General features: G+C 43.0%; 1 protein-coding gene across 1 annotated transcript; it reads left to right on the top strand.

The window, feature by feature from the left end:
* Positions 1 to 9: 9 nt before the first annotated feature.
* Positions 10 to 24,578, top strand: LOC124110535 (dipeptidase 1-like). The gene is made up of 10 exons (XM_046469911.2): positions 10 to 604; positions 12,198 to 12,339; positions 15,679 to 15,811; positions 17,164 to 17,314; positions 17,994 to 18,060; positions 18,402 to 18,578; positions 19,437 to 19,533; positions 20,917 to 20,992; positions 23,763 to 23,898; positions 24,434 to 24,578. Exons 1-10 carry the CDS (start codon positions 363 to 365, stop codon positions 24,518 to 24,520), a joined length of 1,308 nt encoding a protein of 435 aa, XP_046325867.2. The 5' UTR covers positions 10 to 362; the 3' UTR covers positions 24,521 to 24,578.

The following is a 24,578-nucleotide window of genomic DNA, read 5'->3' as shown; positions in this document are numbered from 1 at the left end:
TATGTCCGTTTTCTTGTGGCGAGGAATGCAAGTGACATCACGCATGCGCATGTAACTGTGGTCTGCCAGCTCGCGCAACGAGCATAGGTCATTACCTGAGGTCGCGCTGTGAGGTGAGGTGAGACGACTGCGGTGGAAGTTTGTTAAAACATTGCACAAAGTCCTCCAGCTGATTGCCAACGTATCCCAACCAAAACTGGTACCTAACTCGCCGATTTCATGGACAGTTTTTTAATAGCCAGAGAATAACGTTTTCGATTTGGAGCAACATCGTTCAAAGTTCAAAACAATTCTTCCAATCAATTTGAGAATCTTATACCTTCCAAGAAGACTTTATTTTTGTTTGGGATTAATTCGTCAATATGGAGGTAGGCGGATCAAAGTCGTCGTTGACATCAACAAAAGCATCGTCAGCCCAGGGATGTGGTGGTATCAGCAGTAAGCGGCTCATGTGGGGAGCTGTGGTAGGCGTGGTCGTCTTGGCAGTAGTCATCGGAGTTGCCGTGGGGGTGCCTCTGTCTCAATCCAAAAACAAACGACAGGCGGACGCCACACCCTTGGATAGGGCTAAACGAGTTCTGGGACAATATCCATTGATTGATGGGTGAGTAAATCAATTCTTTCTTAGACTTGAAATTAAAAGCTTATTAGTATGTATAACATATTTGAGAAAATATTGCTGCTTTGTACAAGTTATGTACGAAAACAATGGAGACACTATTATCACAGTGTATGTATTACGTATTATACATTGCAGTTAAAACCCGTTAACGCGGATTTCTTTGTTGTATATGGTTAAAGACTGAATGTATGAACCTGCATGGCCCTTATTGCCAGTGTATGATACCTGTCTCGAATTATAGAGAGCTCGATTTATTTCTAGGGCTTCGAGCTAACGAGGCGTAGGGTTTTACCTTTATTTCACACGTTCAACGCAAAAGTGAATTAACATAACAAGGGATCTCTCTCTCTCTCTCTTTCTTTCTCCCCCCCCCCCCTCTTTCTCTCTCTCTCTCTCTCCCTCTCTCTCCCTCTCTCTCTTCAACATTCCCTGCACAGCATCGCCCCTAAATACATCAATGTAATCATGCGATGTAGTTCCTAACCTCAAAGTGTTCTTAGGCCGTAGACGTCATGGTCATCAACGTATAATCGTGGAGCGCTATTCCATCCACGATCACCGGTTCCTGGCCGATTAAGGTATGGAACAGATACACATATCGACTTGGGTTGGCGTCTGTTGCAAGGGTACGCATCTCCTACACCCACCCACCCCACCCCCTTTGAAACATTAAAGCATTCACACAACTGGACAATTTAGGTGATAGAGTAGGCTAAAAATATACGTCTAACAACACTATACTCGGTATTTATTTTCAACAAATTTAAACTTTACTAAAGGAAAATTGCCAAATCATACATTGCTCCTCCATTTCCAATCTGTACCCATGTTTGCAGCCCAGCGTTGCGAGACCCCCACTACAGGGACACCGTGCTCCCAGGCACACAGTAATACACAGCCATGTGACATCCTGTCCCCCGCAGGACATTCCGTTGGTACAAAAGTATGAGTGTTTGTAGTGTCACGTCTTGTTTGGGTCACGGTATTACAATAGCTGGGACACTGGAGGGATTTATACTTGTCCGTGACCCCTTGATGACCCAGGAACGCTGACAAAACGTTTTTTGTATGCATGCCATACATGTCATATTTTGTGAAGTGGTGAGGTTAGGTGAAATGGGGTTTAACGTCTCGTTCAATATTTTTGCACTTATACAGCGACGTGCATGCATGCATGCGCGCGTGCGTGCGTGCGTGCGTGTGTGTGCGCGTGCGTGCGTGTGTGTGTGTGTGTGTGTGTGTGTGTGTGTGTGTGTGTGTGTGTGTGTGTGTGTGTGTGTGTGTGTGTGCTAGCCCACTGAAATACCATGCAACAGTTTAACATGGATACCCCACTCAGACACAGTTTATTGACTCCGAGCCGACCAGTCCCTGTTCTATCCCTCAATGTCCAGCGCCATGCAGGCAGGGTAATAACAAGTACCATCTTTTAACGTCTTTTGGTATGACGCGGCCGGTGATCGAACCAACGATCTTCCGCTCTCCGGAGACCACTATAGACCGACGCCTTATCCACCGGACCAAGAATGAGTGACCAACCTATATTTTACTTATATACTCATATGTGAAAAATGTAATATTCTTGTATGCTTGCCGAAATCAATGATGTATTGAAAAAATGGGCTGATCGACAGGTGTTTTCTTGGTGAGAAACGTTATTGAGCATCACCGGTAATCTTAGAACTGTCTATTTAAGAAAAATGATGGCGCGAAAAGCAACGTAACACCTTTAATGCCTGGGAGGTGTAGAAGCGACCTTGCTAAATTTAGATGGGGTGTTGGCTGCAATTCAAACTGAAACCGGGCGATATGAGAACCTTCCTGTCACTCAAAGTATTGTATAACCCTTAGTATATGCCCCTTATGCAATAACAGTGCGATAGAAGACGTAGTCAATGCATGTTTTATTGAATTGTCCTGTTTATGACGAATTTCCCTTTTAATCTTTTGCAAACTGCCTGTTAGTATATTAGTTAATTCAAAAATTATAAAAAGTTGGAGCAGCTATGCTTTTAATGTCCGCTGAATGTTTTTATAGTCTACAACGACGGAGAAACATATTCTATTATTGATGTTATAGCATTTGTACAGAGAATGTACGTTACCCTTTAGTAAGTCTATCATAATTCCATAAGGAATGACGTCTGTATTTGCATTCAAATGTGTGATGTTAATGTAATCATATTGTACATAAGGTGAGGCTGTCTGTCGTGATTTTTTCTCGAAATGAGTAAGAGGGGCCGTCTCCAAAGCAAAGAGTAAATAATACAGGTTCACCAAATTAGAAATGTTATTACATAACCTACTTGCAATTGAGCTCGTACATTGAAGTACATCACAGTTTATTTGCAATCTTTGTATTACAATATCCATGTATATATACGCATTCAAACTGGCAAGGTGTATATAGTTAGCAAGTCCGACATGACAGAGACTTTCTGAGTGACTTTATATGTCTTTACAAATGTCTTTCTGTATGCTCGCAGTGTTCAGGTGTTTCGATGACCGTTGTCACTGTAAAGTTGGTGATAGGTATACAATACAATCGAGGGGCTAGTCAAATACCTTTTGAAACGCAGAAGGTATTCCGGGCTGATGTTGCTCTGTGTCTTTCTGTCGAATTGTGTCCGGCGCCCGGCAATGCATCCAGCACTATTTGTGTTGACAACAGAGGGTGCATCGATGTTCTTGTGAATATACTCTCTTTGAAATCCAACTTTACACATGCTAATACCATTCAGAAGATTCATAACAGCGGATACACGTGAAACTAGGACTACTGCTTTTCAATCTGTTGATTATTTGTTTGGAACAATCACTGTTTTGGAAACAGTTTCCGGTACCCAGGCCGACCCGTTGTTCCTCTTGCGACTCAAACATTTTTACAGTAAACTACGGTTATAACGAACTCAAAGGAACCACTGATATTAGTTCGATAAAACCGTAGTTCGTTATAAGCATATATACAACATATAAACAGCAAATGGCCGGGACAAAAAAAGTTCGTTATACCCGTCAGTTCGTTATAAGCGTGTTCGTTATAAACGTAGTTTACTGTATTACATGTGTAAAAAGTGTTTTGACATTCGAAACGCAGTAGGAAACTTCTTTTCTTGGTATTAAAACTGTGTTAACTTTAACGTAACCTTGGCTGAAACATATGGTTCTTAAAGTCTGTTGCTGTAAACATTCAACACTACAATACCATGACATGAAGCTTCATTTAGGAGGATTGCTGAAAGTATTGCATGTCTACGATGTTTATTATCAAAGTAGAGATAAGTTATGGATAACAACTTCTTTATTTACTGTAGAGGCGATGTCTCGGTATAGATCCTTGCTTGACAACGGTATAAGGATCTATACCGAAACGTCGCCTTTACAGTCAATCCGAAACGTCGCCTTTAAAGTAAATAAAGAAGTTGTTACCCATACATTATCTCTACTTTGTCATTTATTGGGCCTTACATGTCATTATGAAACCTTGTGAATACAACGCATACTGGTTGTCCTTTATCGTGATGTGCATGGCTAAGATATGGCGTAACATGACGTACTCACTAACCACTGATGTATGTGTGTGGAGTACAGGCTATTCATAAATGACATCGAGCTGTGTATGGTGTTGCGTAAGTAACGTGACGTGACACGTTGACTCTCTGTACACTGTCGTAGTATTGGTGGTTATACTGGTTGTAGCAGTAGTTAGTCTAGTTCTAGAAGTTTACTAGTGGCCATTTTTATAGTAGTGGTAATGGCAGCAGCAGCAGCAGCAGCACTAGTAGTAGTAGAAGTAGTAGTAGTGGTAGTAATAGTTGTTGTGGTTGCTATGGATGTATTATTATCATCACCATCATCATCAATCTTCTTATTATTGTTATTGGAACATTGTACATGCTGCAAGGAGTCAACGCAGCGGTCTAAAAGAATTATTTATCTAGGGTTTTGCTCTTGAAGGTATTTGAGAAAAAAGTATGTCGTTCAAACTCGGGATTTGTTTTAAAGTTCTTGATTTCTTAAATGCAGATGTATCTTAACATTGTACTGGGACACTGCATCCAATCTCATAGTTTGTAAAATTAACCACTAAAGCCTTTACTGGTCTTGTTTTCAGTAAAGTAGGAGTCCCCTCGACCAAGCCTTCACACTGGCTGTAACTATAGTAACGTGAACTGGGCACTTCTTGATCCCCATTGGTACATTTGCCACGTTTCTTTGTTCGCGTGTTGCTGCTTGGTGTTTTGACAGCATACATCAGGGTGTTGGAACACAAGAGATGCCTGGCACAATGTCGATCTGTTCCTACTGACCTACGTGATAGGGTGGACCAAGTGTGTGGGGACGGGCAGTCACATGACCAACATAAATTGGATTGAAGAACGATGCCTTACAACATATCATGTAGACCGTATCACCTCAGTCCCTCTGAAAAGGAATGTATTTTTATTCCTGGAAAGTTCATTGACTCGAAACTAGGAATATAATGAACTTCTTGACTGAATACATGTCCTTTACGTCAACAGTCGACACTCCGCATTAGTCGCCATTTGTACCTTTCCGTGACGTAAACAAAAGTAACAATAAATATTTAGTCACTCAAATTCTTTATCATACATTTGGATATGATGACATACCAAATCAACTTCAGCCAAAGACATTCTTAAAATCTGTGACATTTGGTAGCTTAAGAATACCCGCTGGTCAAGTAACAAAAAAAATGGCGCTTTGCGAAACGAGAAGTGTCGATTGACGAGTTAAATGATAAATTTACAGTTTATAACGAAACATTTTCAAGAGAATAAGAAAGGACAAGAAGCGATATTAACCCCATAACTGACGATCTGTCATTGTTTTGCCTTGTCAATGTAAAAATGATGTCAACAGTTTGTGTACAAGCCAAACACTTATGATAAAGGGAAACAATTTGCGGGGAGGTAACTCTTATATGAAAATATGTTCACTACAGCGTTTGCAAAATCTAACAAATATAAAAAAAAGTAACCAAAAATATCTTAGGTCACTAAAATTGTTAAGCGTCCATTTGGATATGATTATATACAAAATCGACTTAAACAGAACATATTCTTGAAAGCTATGAGACCGATGTTGGAAGCGAAGGAATACACGCCATTTTTTATATGCTTTAAAGCACTGTAAAGAAATAACGTTTCAACTGAAATGTAATTTTTGCGCCGTATTCCGACTTTTTGTACACAGCATGCATAGTGTGTTAAATGTTAAACTGTGACATGGTAGTACATCAATGTGCCCAACGTCACCTCGGTCGTCTCTTGATACTTCGAGCCATGTGGACGGTGCCAAATGAGGCCACATGATACATTAAACTCAGGTTTACATTTACAGCCTACTAAAGAAATAAAATACAAGGATAAAATCCTACCTCCCTACGTACTCGGATTTAAAACACGTAATTAAAAACAAGAGTAGTTTTTTTCCCGGCCTCGTGACAGCCCTCTGAGGTGTCGCTGACTTTACGTGATCTTGCAGATGATTTAATTGAACCTGATGAATACACAGATGTTCAGAGTGAAGGCCGTGACACGGAACATGATATCGACACTGAGACCCGCCAGGACACTGCAGGAGGCTCAGCTGGGCACATTGGTTTAACCCGAGGCACACGGCGTTGTCCGTGACACCGAATACATCTTCGACACAGGAACACAGGGTCACAACATGCCTTTACACGAACCGTAGCTGGACGGGAAGAATAACCAGGACAGTCATTACCACTAGCGAAACAGTGGCTTTAAGTGGATGTTGTTTGACGCCGCACCCGGTAATATGTACCATGATAGCATGGTAATAATCGAATCTGGACCAAGCAAAATGTTATGGGGTGTGGAGAATATGTGTAGAGAATGAATATTGTGTTGATGGGATACGGACGAAAACCTCCCGGCTTTTATATTATTATCTTTAAGAGGCCACATTTAAAGCCGAAGCAGCCCTGACCTATCACCGACTGTCAGAGTAGTGTTTAGTTTATACTTATGATGGTGTACCTTCCTTACAAGTGTCGCATAACAATGAAAGGATAATAAGTTCCTCAGTTGACCTACTCCACTTTCCATTGTGTGTTAAGGGGAGCGAGAAGTGGAATATTTACACAGGGTGTATATGAGATGAAGGCTGATGACACGAGGTAGAAAACAGCTTCATAATAGCATGCTAGGTACATCGGAATACACCGTGTGTCACTTGGTACACACGGGTCTAAGGCGTGGCATTTCACCGTGCGGAGTTTCGTCCCTTAGCCATGCCAGGATCCGCTTAAACCCATATTCGCCCCGATTAAGAAACTTGGTTTGTCTCTGTTTGGTGCAAGCTGTGAAGAGTTGCTGGGAGAAACGAAACCTTCACGTGTGTTGGGTTGTTGTTGTGGTCCAGTGGTGCAGGTGTTGGCTCAGTCCTGGTTTCCTGATAATGATGGTGTACACGTGTAGCTAAAGGCGGCGTGAAGCAGTACCCATGCACTGGGTGCTCAATTCGGAGCTGCGCAGTCTTTTCCAAATTCATTTTTTAAATCTACAATAACCTACATTGACTATTGTAAGCCTATATTAAAGTATGGGAGTTACGATCATCTCAGCGCTGAAATCGCGTTGTGCAAGTGGGCCTTGGACGTTCAAAGGGTTGCAATTTGTAACAATTCCATAGGGGCAGTACATATTGCATCTAATAGACTGAATATTCTTTGATCTGTTGCGAGACGCTTAAGGAAGGTAGAAGACTTATATTCAGCATGAACACCGTCATAAACTAAACACTACTCGCATAGTCGGTGATAGGTCAAGGTTGCTTAAACATTGCATGTAGTCTCTTAAAGGTCATGACATTATGATCCGAGTTCCCTCCCTTCAGAACTCACTGGGCAGAATTAAAGCGTTTGCTCGTCACGCGGTAGGCCCGGGTTCGATTCCCTAATTCTGGGAGTTGATATGACGAGATGGAGCTCAGCTTGAATCTTCCGCTTGCATGTTATTCGACTGGTCCCCGGTCCTCCCAACGTGAACTCCCGGAGTACGGGGTTTCTCACTCATGGCGGAATCTGCTTACACCTATATGATATGATCTCCTATGAACCTGCACATGGAAAACTTTTTCAACAAGGATCGTATAGACCCGATCGGTTTCCAAAAAAAGTACCCTAGACGTGACTGTGTACATTGGATAAATAGCGGAGCGGTTCAAGTAGTAGGCTTCGTTTTGTGGTTGCAGTCTGATTTATATTTGTAGACAAGACTCTTTTGGTGACAGTTTATTATACGCTCGACCTAAAACGGCGGGGGCATATAGTTATACCAAGGAATTCTGTGCCTCCGTCCGTCCGACCTATAACTTGAAAACTACAACATAGATTTTTTTTCAAACTTTTTATACCTATATGAGTGGAGAAGTGCAGTTTGATTTCAATATTTGGATTTTCTGAAACTAGACAGCTTTTTATTTTCTTAAACATTTGTGCGACCTATATCTTGAAAACTTCGGGGTGGATTCTTTTCAAACTTAGGGAACAGTTTTCAAAACAATAGGAGGGGTGCAGTGCAAAGTTTGATTTTGATATATGAATTTCCGGAAAAATATGAGGTTTTTCATGTTGTGAACTTAGATTTTTTTTAGTTCAACATATGTGCAACCTATGAATTGAAAACTGCTTCATTAATTATTCTTTTCCAATTGGGGATACAGTTTCTATACCATTAGATGAGGTGCAGTGTAAAGTTTGTTTTCAATTATTTGTATTTTCTGAGAAAATATTGCTTTTTTCATATTTTGAACTTGGAAATATGTTGGACTCGAAGTCGGGGTTATTAGTGAGCCCTCCTCACTTTTTGTCTTGTTTTGTTTGGTTTCATAATCCTCGCACGACGATATTCATACCAACATTTACCACCCACAATCTCATTAAAATCAGATCTAAGTTCTCTCTACCGCCCATTGAAGAAACAACCTTTCACCCGACCAATCGGAGCGTCGCTTACTAGATCGGGAAAGTGACAGTCGGAATGTGTTTTCTTATCAACGTTGGAAAGGATAACATGGGATATTCCGAAGGACATTTACGAGCTGAACGACTGAATCCGTCAAAATCATCGTCTATCGGTCGCTTCAATGGGACAAACATTAAAAGGGAAGAGACTCCTAACACGGATATGCAGATGACATAGCAAGGATATAGTCAGGGTGACTGAGATTCTGGTCGCTGTAATGTTTTGCAGAAAAGGAATCCAAACAACGGAAAACAATTTACAGAATTACACAATTCGACTGCCGCCATGTTTTTCATGTTCAGGTGAAAGTCACTAGCTCGAAACAAGATCCAACATGGCTTCCAACAGTGCTGACAGAGGTCCTTCTGGACTGAGACGATTTAACAGCGGATATAAATGACCATGAGACAGAACGTTTCACCAGGAGACATATAACTTTCTTGACGTCCTTTATCGCAAACCTAACCTATTTTGTAATGAAGCAAAGGCCGTTTTGTTGGTTGGAGGAATGAAGGGTGTTAACATGACACTTCACAAACTATAGCTTGATTTCATGTCTCAATAAAAATTTGGATACCGCTGTATCTCATTAAACCAGGTGTTACCCTTACGTCTCCGTGCATGCAGTCTAGGTTAGGCCACACAAACCACATCTTGTTTCTCATCACTTTCATGACAAAATAGGTTCAACTTATATTTAAATATGGTTTTGCGATTTTCAGCCGCTCTAACCCGGTTCTCAAGTTCGGTCACATAAAAACCTTACTACTCTTGCGATCTCATTTTTCATCTCCTACCACAATCAGAAAGAGAGAGGGCGGGCGCAACAAAATGTAACAAAAATAAGAAGAAAAGTATGTTTTTCCCAGACTGTGTGACTGTTTTTATTTCATATTAAAGTGGTACCAGTTTTTATATTAATGTATGACGTAGATCGAGTCGCTTTGCTTCGGAAACGATTTTTAAATAACACTCCTGAGCAAAGATCAAGCTGATCTGGGTTTTTAAATGAGTGTGCAGTTAAAGTGGTACTTTTGTTATCACATCGGGGTATAATTTTTCACAACGGCTACGAAAGTAGATATTCAAAAAACAACTGTGTTATTCCATGTCGGAAATTATAACTCAGGGCGGACGGGACATGGGAAACATAATGTACGGGCTCTTACTATTTTACTATTTTATAAAAATAAATAGGTAGGTAGGTCGAAGTTTTATGTAGTTTCTTATTGCAATTTCTGCACTAACCTCAATTCATAACTGAAGGGGGGGGGGGGGGGGGGGGGGACTCCCGCCCGATGTGTCCCGACTTTGGTGAAACCCACGATCATATGGTGGCCGAGAGGGGACATCGCTTTCTCGCTTTCTCGCTTTCTCGCTTTCTCGCTCTATCGCTTTCTCGCGGTATAGCAATATTTCCTCTTGGCCACTATATGGGTTTCTTTACGATAAAAAGTATATACGTAAAACAACATTAATGAATTGTTAAACCTGACCTCAGTAGGGGAGGGGTTTAAATCATAAAAGAAGCGAGAAAGCGATGTCCCCTCTCGGCCACCATACGATCACGGGTGTGTTGCTGACAAACCTAGAAACATAATAGTATTAAATTTTGTATTCTTGGTGGTCGAGTGGTTTTATCGTTAGCTCACTTCGCCCTAGACTCAAATTTGACACCCATATGCATGGCCATATTAATTTGTCCATTTCAGGTGCCCCCGTATAGAAAAAGGTTACATAATTAATAACAGAAGTCACATGACGGTAATATACATGTACTATAAATAAAGATCTTTATTAATATAGGAAACATAGACAGGCTCGTTTATTAACAACAAAGGGTATCAACGTTCCAAAGACAGCGTCTTTAAAACGAACCCAGGACAACCCAATGTCCATTTTAGTCATTCGATGTACCCCGATGTACCCCGTAGTATGCATTTGAAACAAATCATTCTGTAAATATTTACACACAGTAAACTCTATCTGTTTCACTGACGACACCTACAGTACATCTATAGTATATATTTGACCTTTTCTAACCCCACATCAAGCCCAGTGTCCCCGTTGTAATAAGACTGGAGTTTTGCTGAAAGCGACGTCACGAGCTATGTTTAGTCACTCAGTGTCTGGTCCAAGTGGAAAATTTACCGACAACTGCCAAGATGCTGCACCTTTGTGGAGATTCCGGGTTAGAATACGTCACCAGCAACCTATGCTGGGTTCACTTCCACAAAGTGGTCTCAGCGCTACGACATTCTCGACATATATGTTTCAGCCGCAATGAGGTCAAACAAGCACGTAACACAACTTGTATATTTCAGACACAATGCGGACAAACAACAAGCACGTAACACAACTTGTCAATTTCAAACACAATGCGGACAAACAGCAGGCACGTAACACAACTTGTAAATTTCAAACACAATGCGGACAAACAACAAGCACGTAACACAACTTGTAAATTTCAAACACAATGCGGACAAACAACAAGTGCGTAAAACAAAATGTTTGTTTCAGACACAATGAGGTCAAACAACAAGCACGTAACACAACTTGTATGTTTAAGACACAATGAGGTCAAACTACAAGGACGTAAAACAAAATATATGTTTCAGACACATTGACGTCAAACAACAAATAAATGAAACAACATGTATGTTTTAGACACAATATCATTGAGGCCAAGCAATAAGCACGTAAAACAAAATGTATGTTTCAGACACAATGCGGACAAACAAGCACGTAAAACAAAATATATGTTTCAGACACAATGAGGTCAAACAGGCACGTAACACAACTTGTATATTTCAGACACAATGAGGTCAAACAACAAGCACGTAACACAAAATGTTTGTTTCAGACACAATGAGGTCAAACAACAAGCACGTAACACAACTTGTATGTTTCAGACACAATGAGGTCAAACTACAAGGACGTAAAACATAATATATATTTCAGACACATTGACGTCAAACAACAAATAAATGAAACAACATGTATGTTTTAGACACAATGTCATTGAGGCCAAACAATAAGCACGTAAAACAAAATGTATGTTTCAGACACAATGAGGTCACACAACAAGTATGTTTCAGACACAATGAGGCCAAACAACAAGTATGTTTCAGACACAATGAGGTCACACAACAAGTATGTTTCAGACACAATGAGGTCACACAACAAGTATGTTTCAGACACAATGAGGTCACACAACAAGTATGTTTCAGACACAATGAGGTCACACAACAAGTATGTTTCAGACACAATGAGGTCACACAACAAGTATGTTTCAGACACAATGAGGTCACACAACAAGTATGTTTCAGACACAAAGAGGCCAAACAACAAGTATGTTTCAGACACAATGAGGTCACACAACAAGTATGTTTCAGACACAATGAGGTCACACAACAAGTATGTTTCAGACACAATGAGGTCACACAACAAGTATGATTCAGACACAATGAGGTCACACAACAAGTATTTTTCAGACACAATGAGGTCACACAACAAGTATGTTTCACAGACAATAAAGTCACACAACGTGTATGTTTCAGACACAACGACCTGTCATGGCAGTACCGGAAATACGCCCAAAACAAAGTGTACCAGGTGAACCTGAACATGGACTTGGCGCTCACGTGGAACACCACCCACACGGACATCAAGAGGATACGGGACGGGAAGCTGGGGGCGCAGGTAAATAGATATACACAATCAGTTGAGTGTCTTGCGATTGTCACGCGTGAACACCCGGGGTAGAATAGGTCTTCAGCCACCTGTGCTCGCTGTAAAGACCGCCTCCTTGGTCTAGTGGTAGGGCGTCCGCCCGGAGAGCGGAAGGTCCGGGGTTCGATCCCCGGTCGTGTCATACCAAAAGACGTTAAAAGATGGTTCTTGTTGTTACCCTGTCTGGCTAAGGGTTAAGGGGGCTAAAACAAGGACTGGTCGGCTCGGAGTCAGTAGACTGTGTCTGAGTGGGGTATTCATGTTAAACTGCGGCATGGTATCTCAGTGAGCTAGCACTATAAATCGGCATCAGTCCGGACTAGTACAGGCAGCCACACACACACACACACACACACACACACACGTGCATGCAACAATCTTGGACGCGACGTTAAACCCCATTTCACCTCACACCTTGCTGTAAAAGGCGACTATGCTTGTCGTAAGAAGCTAGTCACGGTATCCCAACTGTGTTGATGATGATGTCAGTCATCTGATTGTCTGGTCCAGACTTGAATATTTACAGACTGTCGTCATGTTGCTGGAACATTGCCGAGTGTGGCGTTAAAGAACAAACAAACAATTATGTGTCTTGGCTTGAATTTAAGTGTACGGTCGGGCGAGTCGCTTAAGGTGGCAAAATTTACGGTGCAGGGTTACTTTGTGCTGGAATCGTTTTCCTAAATCGCCTCGATTATGATTCTTGGTTTGGTGTTTTTCACCAAAGGGGATAATGTCCTTAGCCCGTATCACTTCGTGATTTTCTCTGACATCGATCTGACACCCGGTAACATAACTGAAACACTGTTCAATGTGCGTGCGTGCTTGAGTGCGCGCGTGTGTGTGTGCGTGTGTGTGCGCGCTCGGATTTTGTATCGGGATAACATATTTGTTCATCTACAGCTACCGAACCAGATACCTTTATACTTAAAACTATGAAACTTATTAAGCAAGACACCTTGGAACAATGTAATTGTTGCAGGCAACTTTTATTCAACTGTTTGAAACATAATTATTATTTTCAAGAATTTTCGGGGACAATAATTTTCCTTGATAAAATCAATATTGATAAAATACCCGTGCTCGTGGGTTTCACTAAAGTAGTAAACATCTAGGACCTTCATTACTTCGGACTTTCTTCCCACATTAAGCTGACACGCCGCGTTCTGACTGGAATACTGTTACAAGTGGCTCATTCATCCTTGGTCGAATCCATGGTCTTTAACACCTACTTGTTGTTGGACATTTAGAATATTTAACACACGTTAGTAAGTGCCGCTTTTAAACCATCGTTCCAACACAACAAGGAACACGTCATTATTTCCAGGTTGGGAATCGAAGCGACCTTTTCGATGTGACAAACGAACGCTTTACAAATTAGACTACCCCACTCCCCTTTAACATGCATACTAAGACTGAATGGTGTAATGTGTCATGTTGATAAATCAATTTCTACTTGTCGGCTTCGTGTATATGGTTATATGAGTATGGTTTTACGCCGCGTTTAGCAATATTCCAGCAATATCACGGCGGGGGACACCAGAAATGGGCTTCACACATTGTACCCATATCGGGAATCGAACCCGGGTCTTCGGCCTGACGAGCGAACGCTTTAACCATTGGGCTACCCGACCGCCCCTTTGTGTATATGACATGTATATAAGAAGGTATATAAGAAGCTTTGAGCATTGTACACAGCTGCGACAGCTTAGTGGAATTCCAGGACAGATGAACCACAGCACACCCCGGGGTTTTCTGTAAGGGCAATGCAAATAATGAAGAAGGAATCGGGGTGTACACAACAAACTTAGCGTTACGATGATCGTAATCCTATGTTTAAGTATGGGTATTACATTACGGCCATTACGCTATGATCACTTTGTACTACGGCACCAAAGTTTGTTTGTTTTGTTTGTTTGTTGTTCACCGCCGCACGCAGCAATATTCAAGCTATATGACGGCGGTCTGTAAATAGTCGAGTCCGAACCAGACAATCCAGTGATTGACATCATCAGCATCGATCCACGCAATTGGGTTACGATGACATGAATCAACCAAGTCAGCGAGCCTGGCCACCCGATCCCGTTAGTCGCCTCTTACGACAATCATAGTCGCCTTTTACGGCAAGCATGGGTTGCTGAAGACCTATTCTACCCCGGATCTTCACGGGTGGGCACCAAAGTAGTTGCAATGTGTCACCTGACTGGTTGCAATTGTGTGTCGTCGCGCCCTAGTGGCATTGCTCGCTGCTTTTGCTGTCAATCACTGGTTTGTCTGTTCCAAACTCGAGTGTTTAAATGTTGTGGTGGAATAGTCGCGCCCTCGGTGTAATATGAGACACGGGGAGAGTGATAATCTAACGCCACATCTTCATCAGGGAAATTCATAGTCTAACGCTACATTTTCATCAGGGAGATTGATGAGCTAACGCCACATCTTCAGTTAGCAGATCGATAATCTACCGCCACATCTTCATAAGGGAGATTGATAATCTAACGCTACATTTTCATCAGGGAGATTGAGAGTCTAACGCTACATTTTCATCAGGGAGATTGATGAGCTAACGCCACATCTTCAGTTAGGAGATCGATAATCTACCGCCACATTTTCACCAGGGAGATTGATAATCTAACGCTACATTTTCATCAAGGAGATTCATGATCTACCGCCACATCTTCATCAGGGAGATTGATAATCTAACGCTACATTTTCATCAAGGAGATTCATGATCTACCGCCACATCTTCATCAGGGAGATTGATAATCTAACGCTACATTTTCCTCAGGGAGATTGATGATCTACCGCCACATCTTCATCAGGGAGATTCATAATCTAACGCTACATTTTCATCAGGGAGATTGATAATCTAACGCCACATTTTCATTGGGCAATTTGACATTGTTTAATCGTGACGATTATTTTCGTGTTTTTTTTAAGTGAGCGAGTTAACACTGGCCTGAACAGTAATTCATTTATGCCAGTTACATTTGAGAGGAAAGCCTAGAGACGCAGGTGATGGTCCTCTAACACTGCCTTGAAACCCCGGACTACAATTTTTATGCTGACAGACCAAGGATCTTAATCGGACGAATCTCTGATTCGAACCGGTGAACAACGGATCTCTGTCACCAACGTTCCATCATATCAATGTGCTATTGGTAGTATAGCATTAGGACGATGAGTATAGCGAGGGGACGCTATACATATATGTTTTACCATGACAGTTAAGAGTTTCCTTTGGAATTACGTTGATTGTCTTGAAATGCGAAACACCATGTATCTATGAAAACGCTATGAAACCTTTTTCAGTTTTGGGCCATCTTTGCTCTGTGCGACTCTCAGTCCAAAGACGCAGTGAGACAGTTTCTGGACCAGACTGACACAATCAAGAAGTTCGTGGGAAAATATCCGGAGACCTTCAAGTTTGTCACGACTGCAGATGGTGAAATATTGTTCTTACTAACGTTATGATTTAAATATATTCTTATTGCTTAATAGAGTTTTGACGTGCCCCGATCGCGTGCATCGGTGCTCATAATATCAATCACTGGTTTGTCTGGTCCAGACTCGATTATTCACAAGCCGCCGTCATGTGGAATATTGTTGAGTTCGGTGTTAATAACAGTAAAATATACTACTTAACATTTGAGAGGGAAACGTGGCTATTTCATACTGTTGCCTTACTAGAAGACAGCAACTGGTGTACTTGAATAGTGTCCTTACGTTAACTTTAAATAGAGCCAAACACGTCGATGTATGCACGTCTTCGATGGAGCTGAACATGCCCGATGTGCATGGCACTATGGGATACTGTTGTTATGGCACCATCTCAAAGCAGCCAATCACACACATTCAGGTCCCAAACTCAGATTATCTCTATCAGCTGTTGGGTAGTGTATATCTGCCAGATAGCCGACCCCCAAATGTATCCCACTGATGCCTGGACGTGGTGTGCACGACCTAACAACACAGTCTATCAAGGTGCAATGTGTGTGACCGAACCAGGGCCAGGTAAAACCGTGGTTGACATCATGAGCAAAGATGTGTGCAGTTGGGGTACGATGACACTATCAGCCAGGTCACATGATTCCTCTTTGGCCGGCTGTACAAGCGTGGTGGTACAGGGGACAGATACTACTCAAAACAAGTTGAAAGGCTGTGTTGCAATACCCACCACCGTGACAGACTCACTGTAGTCATAGGAAAATCGAATGTTCTTTAACTTCTTTTGAGGAATATATATAGCACCGTAATTCTCTCACGACTAAGACGGTTTCCTTGATATAATCTAGCTGGGGCTAAGGGGTAGAACTCAAAGTAACTACAAAAATAAAACATAAGGGCGAAACATGCCAAAAGAATATGTTTTGTCACACCTGATTGTGCTGAACAAAATGTTAAAAATCTTGAACATATTGAAAGAAAAAAACACCGGGAATTTAACTTCAGAGAGTGTTTTTTCATTAAGTACCACACATGAAGACAACGATACGAAATCAGCGACATCGTTCAACGCAATAGTGCAACAAGGGTACTGCCTATTTTGTTATCAGCTTTTCAAGAATAGTAGGCCGGTAGTCGGCGTGTCCTAGTCCATTTCTGGTTTATGGAAACATAAACGCAAAAATATTTTCTTGGGTTAGCCAATCAAACATCACGATATCACTAGCAATGTATTTATTATTGGATAAATGCAGTTATATGTCCTCCTTCTTGCTGCCTGTGGCGCAAAGTCTCACTCGCGCATTGATAACACCATCCATCATGATAAATATTCCTTCATTGGCCACACAGGGATCTTGGAAGCCTTCAATGACGGGAAGGTCGCAAGTCTACTTGGGTTGGAGGGAGGTCATGCCATCGACAGCAGTCTCGGTAATCTGCGCATGTTCTATGACCTCGGGGTCAGATATATGACCGTCACACACAGCTGCAACACACCATGGTATTATTATATTATCATTGTCTTTTATATACCGGTCCATCTTAAAGTCCAGTTTCCCCTGGCCTTTTTTGTCAGTTAACTCCACTGCCTCGGGAAAATGATACGGGCTCTTATAGTGGGCGTTATTATACGTTAAGGAACCTTGACACCGTAGTTCTTAAAGCTGGCTATAGACAACTTGAGATAACACTACAAATGGGATAACATGAGATAACACAAATGAGATAACGTGAGACGTGGAATAACATGGTGGGATAACGGTTATGGGAGATAACACTGTGGACGTAAACTGTATGAGTGTATGTTGGATAACACATAAGGGAAGCAACTGTACGGGGAATAACTGTGTATGGTGATAACTCTAAGAGTATAACGTCAGATAACTAATGGAGATACATATGTTGATTATAACACTGTACGAGGATAAGACTACGTGAGAACTACGTAAGGGGAATAACTATGTTAATGATAACATGGCACGAGGATAACACTACGTGGGATATACGTAAGGGAGATAACTATGTTAACGATTACTTACGATGATAACACTACCTGAGATACCTACGTAAGGGAGATTGTGCGGTTAATGATCACACCACGGGAGATAACTCTGTACAGGGTACACATTGTAGGAACGATAACCTGTGACACACCAGTACTGCTGATTTCTGTAATTCAGGGCCGACAACTGGATGGTGGACATTGACAAGACCCCTGAACATAACGGCCTGACAGACTTCGGCAAGGTGAGATGGGCTTTTCTACCAAACTAAAGACCCGTGAAGATCGGGGGTAGAATAGGTCTTAAGCAACCCATGCTTGCCGTAAAAGGTGACTATGCTTGTAAAAGGCGACTAACGGGATCGGGTGGTCAGGCTCGCTGACTTGGTTGATGCATGTCATCGTATCCCAATTGCATGGATTGATGCTCATGATGTCAATCACTGGATTGCCTGGTCCTGATTCGATTATATGATCTAGCTGGAAAATTGCTGACTACGGCGTTAAACAACAAAAAAACAAAATAACTTAATTATATTGACCATAACCATGGTTGTTATGTACGCGAATTTACTGTATGTTTCAGACCGTGATCCGTGAGATGAACCGCTTGGGGATGCTCGTCGACCTCTCCCACGTGTCCCGCAAAACCATGATTGACGCACTGTCGGTGACGGACGCTCCCGTCATTTACAGTCACTCCTCCGCCTTCGCCATCTGCAACCACTACCGCAACGTCCAGGACGACGTCTTGAACCTCACGGTAGTCACCCGAAATCAGCCTGTCGATTACATTAATCTCATAGAAAGGGGGCCACAGGTGGCCAAGGTGCCAATCCGCTATGCAGAGTTGCGTCCCTTAGGTGTGTCAGAACTCTTTTATTGTGGGTTCGATTCCAAGTTTCGTCCTTATTATGTTTTGGGTTTGTCAGCACCATACCCTTCCTCTTTGGGTTCACAAAAGGGGTAAACGTCTGACACCCTCATCACTTCGGAATTTCCTCCCACATCAAGCTGACACGCAATGATATAACTGCAATACTGTTGAAAGCGGTTGTTTAAGTCCACCTTACACACTCAAGCAATGAAAGATTATTAGTTGAAAACCGTTTGATATGGTCACATGCAAAATCCTTTTTCTCATTACTTAAAAATTTGTATATATATGGCGATTTTTTATATATTTCTTCTTTTTACCCTAATGTTGGAGCATGCCATTTGAATCAACGTTTTGGTGACGATGACATTTAATGAGCGCTTTCAGCAGACCCGATTTGGCACAGGCTTGGGTCTATTTTCAGTTTTTACATTATTTTAAATACCCAGGATTCTAGGGCAGAACAGATATTTAGTACCCGATTGTTGTTGGGTTTTTTTTGGATAAAAACCCACGAAATATAGATCGGATGGTTACACTATGAAATGGCCAAGTCACGCGGCGACATCGTCACTCATACTGTTATGTTCCGCATCTAGATGTCCAGCGGACAATTGTCTTGTTGCAAACCTTGACTACAAATTGCCTTTTTTCCAGCAATTTTTTTAAACGAATTATTTTTTTCAAATAGGCGAGAGGGAGAAAACACATTTTATCTTCTGATTATCTTTTCTTTTGAAACAGAAAATTAATGAAGGTGTGGTGATGGTGAATTTCTACGATTTGTACATCAACTGTTTCCCGAACAACCAGAGCGTTGCGACTTTGGCTCAGGTGGCAGGTATGTCGTTCGTTGCACATCAAGCTTGACATGTAGATTTAGTCAATACAAGAAGAAAACAAACAACTGGGATATTGTTTATTGCCTCGCAAGGTAGTTTCCTATCGGCGTGACCACCGAACGTTTTAACCACTCGGCTACCCGGCAGCCCTGATGCCTGGGTTGGACTTAATTACAACAGTGAATTACGGCCTGTCAAAGTACGCGCATTTGTTTCATAAGAATTGACATTAATATGTCCTTGCGTTTATGGAGTTCTAAGCGTAGACATCGGTGTGTACACTTATGTATATTCGTTATGCTGGGGATTTATACTTCCCCAGAATCCCAACAGGGAGACGAGCATGGGGCAACGTTTTGTACGTTTATACCTCCATGAGCGCAATAATTATTATTGAAGTCAATTCATAACAAAACACATTTATGTCGGAAGGGTGGGGTTGGGGGTAAGGGGGTCGTGTCATCTGAAAATAGGGCGGACAAGTATTTGGGAGTTATTTAGGTTTTGCTCCGCTTTTACTATGAAGTCAAAAACCAGATCGAAAGATATTTCAATATCAGTGACATGAAGTGCAAACAAACATCGGTCGTTTGTTTTCTTTCGTTAAATATGAAATTCAAGTCTTGGTAAACGCCAAGACCACGTGCCACTCACTCAGCTGCTGCTAATGTTTCGTGTACACATGTTGTGTTTCTAATGTCTCGTGCATGCAATCGTATTGTTGTGTACCTATAATGCTGTTACTTGATCTATCTGGATGCCTAGGTCTCGTTATCTCGAATGTCCGGATATCTCGAAGTATCCCCGCCAGGTTCAAGATAACGGTTCGAGTCAACTATGTTTGAACAACACCACAGTTTGGACACCAAGAATGGCACACCCATTGTGAAATCAACCCTCTTCGGTGTGGCGAATGTTTTTTCAGCAGTGTCGATTTCTTTGCCAGTAAGGCCACCAACGCCCCATTTTGGTGAGGTGAAATTGGGATTAACGTCGCGTCCAAGATTATTGCACTTATATAGCGACGTGCATGTGTATGTGTGTGGCTGCTTGTACTGGTCCGGACTAATGCCGATTTATAGTGCTCGCACACTGAGATACCATGCCGCAGTTTAACATGAAGACACAGTATACTGACTCCGAGCCGACCAGTTCTTGGTTTAGCCCCTTAATGCTGAGCGCCAGACAGTGTAACAACAAGTTCCATCTTTTAACGTCTTACCCCTTCCGCTCTCCGGGCGGACGCTCTACCACTAGACCACGGAGGCGGTCCATTTGAGGAAAGCCTTCTATTGGTGGAGCAATGGATGAAATGTATAGATGTATTATCGCTTTTTTCAGCAAGGCCTAGAGATGTTATGAACTATGAATCTTTTTTTCAGACCACATTGACTACATCAAGAACCTGATTGGCGTCGACTATGTTGGAATAGGCGCTGATTATGATGGAGTCCCTACGTACGTTCAGATGACCTTTACCTTTGTTGCACTGCCAATAAGTCCCCAGTACCCCAAGCTTGTCGCTCTGTTGAGAATCGGGGCTAGAATAGGTCCCCATGCTTGTCTCTTTGTTGGGATTTTGAGAAAGACTAGGCCCCCAGTACCCAGCACTTGTCTCTCTGTTGGGAGTCGGAGACAAAATAGGTCCCCTGTATCCAATGCTTGTCTTACTTTTTGGAGTCGGGAACAGATTAGACCCCCAGTACCCCATGCCTGTCTCTCTGTTGGGAATCGGAGACAGAATAGGTTCCAGTACCCCATGCTTGTCTTCCTGTTTGGAATCGGAGACAGAATAGGTTCCAGTACCCCATGCCTGTCTCTCTGTTGGGAATCGGAGACAGAATAGGTTCCAGTACCCCATGCTTGTCTTCCTATTGGGAGTCGGGGACAGAATAGGTTCCAGTACCCCATGCTTGTCTCTCTGTTGGGAGTCGGAGAAAGTCTAGGCCCCAAGTACCCAGCACTTATCCCTCTGATGGGAATCGGAGACATAATAGGTTCCAGTGCCCCATGCTTGTCTCTCTGTTGGGAGTCGGGGACAGAATAGCTCCCTGTACCCCATGTTTGTCTCTCTGTTGGGAATCGGAGACAGAATAGGTCCCTGTACTCCATGCCCGTCTTTCTGTTGGGAGTCGGGGACAGAATAGGTTCCAGTGCCCCATGCTTGTCTCTGTTGGGAGTCGGGGACAGAATAGGTCCCTGTACTCCATGCCTGTCTCTCTGTTGGGAGTCGGGGACAGAATAGGTTCCAGTGCCCCATGCTTGTCTCTGTTGGGAATCGGGGACAGAATAGGTTCCAGTGCCCCATGCTTGTCTCTCTGTTGTGAATCGGGGACAGAATAGGTTCCAGTGCCCCATGCTTGTCTCTGTTGAGAATCGGGGACAGAATAGGTCCCTGTACTCCATGCCTGTCTCTCTGTTGGGAGTCGGGGACAGAATAGGTTCCAGTGCCCCATGCTTGTCTCTGTTGGGAATCGGGGACAGAATAGGTTCCAGTGCCCCATGCTTGTCTCTCTGTTGTGAATCGGGGACAGAATAGGTTCCAGTGCCCCATGCTTGTCTCTGTTGAGAATCGGGGACAGAATAGGTCCCTGTACTCCATGCTTGTCTTACTTTTTGGAATCGGAGACAGAATAGGTTCCAGTACCCCATGCTTGTCTTACTTTTTGGAATCGGAGACAGAATAGGTTCCAGTACCCCATGCTTGTCTCTCTGTTGGGAATCGGAGACAGAATAGGTTCCAGTGCCCCATGCTTGTCTCTGTTGAGAATCGGGGACAGAATAGGTCCCTGTACTCCATGCTTGTCTTACTTTTTGGAATCGGAGACAGAATAGGTTCCAGTACCCCATGCTTGTCTTACTTTTTGGAATCGGAGACAGAATAGGTTCCAGTACCCCATGCTTGTCTCTCTGTTGGGAATCGGAGACAGAATAGGTTCCAGTACCCCATGCTTGTCTCTCTGTTGGGAATCGGAGACAGAATAGGTTCCAGTACCCCATACTTGTCTCTCTGTTGGGAGTCGGAGAAAGTCTAGGCCCCAAGTACCCAGCACTTATCCCTCTGATGGGAATCGGGGACAGAATAGGTCCCTGTACTCCATGCCTGTCTCTCTGTTGGGAGTCGGGGACAGAATAGGTTCCAGTACCCCATGCTTGTCTTCCTGTTGGGAGTCGGGGACAGAATAGGTTCCAGTACCCCATGCTTGTCTTCCTGTTGGGAGTCGGGGACAGAATAGGTTCCAGTGCCCCATGCTTGTCTTCCTGTTGGGAGTCGGGGACAGAATAGGTTCCAGTGCCCCATGCTTGTCTTCCTGTTGGGAGTCGGGGACAGAATAGGTTCCAGTGCCCTATGCTTGTCTTCCTGTTGGGAGTCGGGGACAGAATAGGTTCCAGTACCCCATGCTTGTCTTCCTGTTGGGAGTCGGGGACAGAATAGGTTCCAGTACCCCATGCTTGTCTCTCTGTTTGGAATCGGAGACAAAATAGGTTCAAGTTACCCATGCTTGTCTCTGTTTGGAATCGGAGACAGAATAGGTCCCTGTACTCCATGCTTGTCTTCCTGTTGGGAGTCGGGGACAGAATAGGTTCCAGTGCCCCATGCTTGTCTTCCTGTTGGGAGTCGGGGACAGAATAGGTTCCAGTACCCCATGCTTGTCTTCCTGTTGGGAGTCGGGGACAGAATAGGTTCCAGTACCCCATGCTTGTCTCTCTGTTTGGAATCGGAGACAAAATAGGTTCCAGTTACCCATGCTTGTCTCTGTTGGGAATCGGAGACAGAATAGGTCCCTGTACTCCATGCTTGTCTTCCTGTTGGGAGTCGGGGACAGAATAGGTTCCAGTACCCCATGCTTGTCTCTCAGTTGTGAGTCGGAGAAAGTCTAGGCCCCAAGGACCCAGCGCTTATCTCTCTGATGGGAGTCAGGGAAAGAATAGCTCCCTGAACCCCATGCTTGGGTGGGTTTTGTTGACATGAATAGTGCTTCTTTGCTTTAATTTCATGACCACGTGTTTATCAGCCACGATTTACCCGGTATATATACCTCCATTCTGTTATGATAAATAACTTCATCTTGAGTCCGATTCAATCATATGCGAGACACATTATGTGGGAAGTTTACTGGTAAGAGAGACGGTGACGTCACATCCTCAACGATACGAGTGTATTTATCATAACAGAAAGTAGATATAACACACTGGATACTAGAGGATGTGTTTCTGTGTTGTCAAGGTTACCGCAGGGCTTAGAAGATGTTTCCACCTATCCTAAACTGTTTGAGGAACTTATAAATCGGGGCTGGACCGACCTTGAACTTGAGAAGCTGGCTGGACGGAATCTCATTCGTGTTTTCAAAGCTGCCGAGAAGGTGAGTTCAACTAGCCTTTGATCACTCCTCTTGTATACTTGAGTGAGTGAGTGAGTTTGGTTTAACGCCGCTTTTGACTTGGCCACCTGTGCCCCCTTATATACTTGAAGCTCTTGATCGTCGTTATAGCAAAGAGGGCGTGGTGGTCTGGTTGTCTTAAGACGCCGCAATACGTTGTTCAAAGCTGCGTCTCTTCGGCAGCCGTCTAACACGTCGTAATTCACTGTGCAGAGTTGCGTGCCTTGGCTACGCCAGAAACCTATGATTGTGGGTTCGAATCCCTGTTCGTCAGCACCCTACAGTGGTCGTTGGTTTCACCGAAGTGGTAAACGTCTAAGACCTGTACCACTACGGGCTTTCCTCCTACAATAAGCTGATACGCCGTGATATTGTCTGGATTGTCTGGTTCAGACGCGATTATTTACAGACCGCCGTCATACAGCTGGAATGTTGCTGAGTGCGGCGGTAAACAACATACAAACAAACACAATCATTTTAGCAGCAGTGCAATCACATTTTACTTCTTTTCTGCCAGGTGAAAATGAACCAGGCCAACCTTCCGCCATATGAAGATGTCATCCCGTATGAAGCCATCAACGGTAGCTGCCGGACCGGCTTTTAAATCAACGACAACGAATTGAGAAATCCAGTGTCGGGACACAACAAGACTTTCAATTATA

This window comes from Haliotis rufescens, unplaced genomic scaffold (genome assembly GCF_023055435.1).
Source record: "Haliotis rufescens isolate VD_foot unplaced genomic scaffold, xgHalRufe1.0.p SCAF_43, whole genome shotgun sequence".
Lineage (NCBI taxonomy): Eukaryota > Metazoa > Mollusca > Gastropoda > Lepetellida > Haliotidae > Haliotis > Haliotis rufescens.
The sequence above is the reverse complement of the archived record's forward strand: the minus strand, read 5'-3'. Positions and strand labels throughout refer to the sequence as shown.

Bases quoted from the DNA above. Each gene is read 5' to 3' on its own strand.
- LOC124110535 (XM_046469911.2), top strand. From the start codon at position 363: ATGGAGGTAGGCGGATCAAAGTCGTCGTTGACATCAACAAAAGCATCG. The intron at 605-12,197 runs GTGAGTAAATCA...TGTATGTTTCAG, and splicing joins CAATATCCATTGATTGATGG to ACACAACGACCTGTCATGGC. The intron at 19,534-20,916 runs GTATGTCGTTCG...TCTTTTTTTCAG, and splicing joins GACTTTGGCTCAGGTGGCAG to ACCACATTGACTACATCAAG.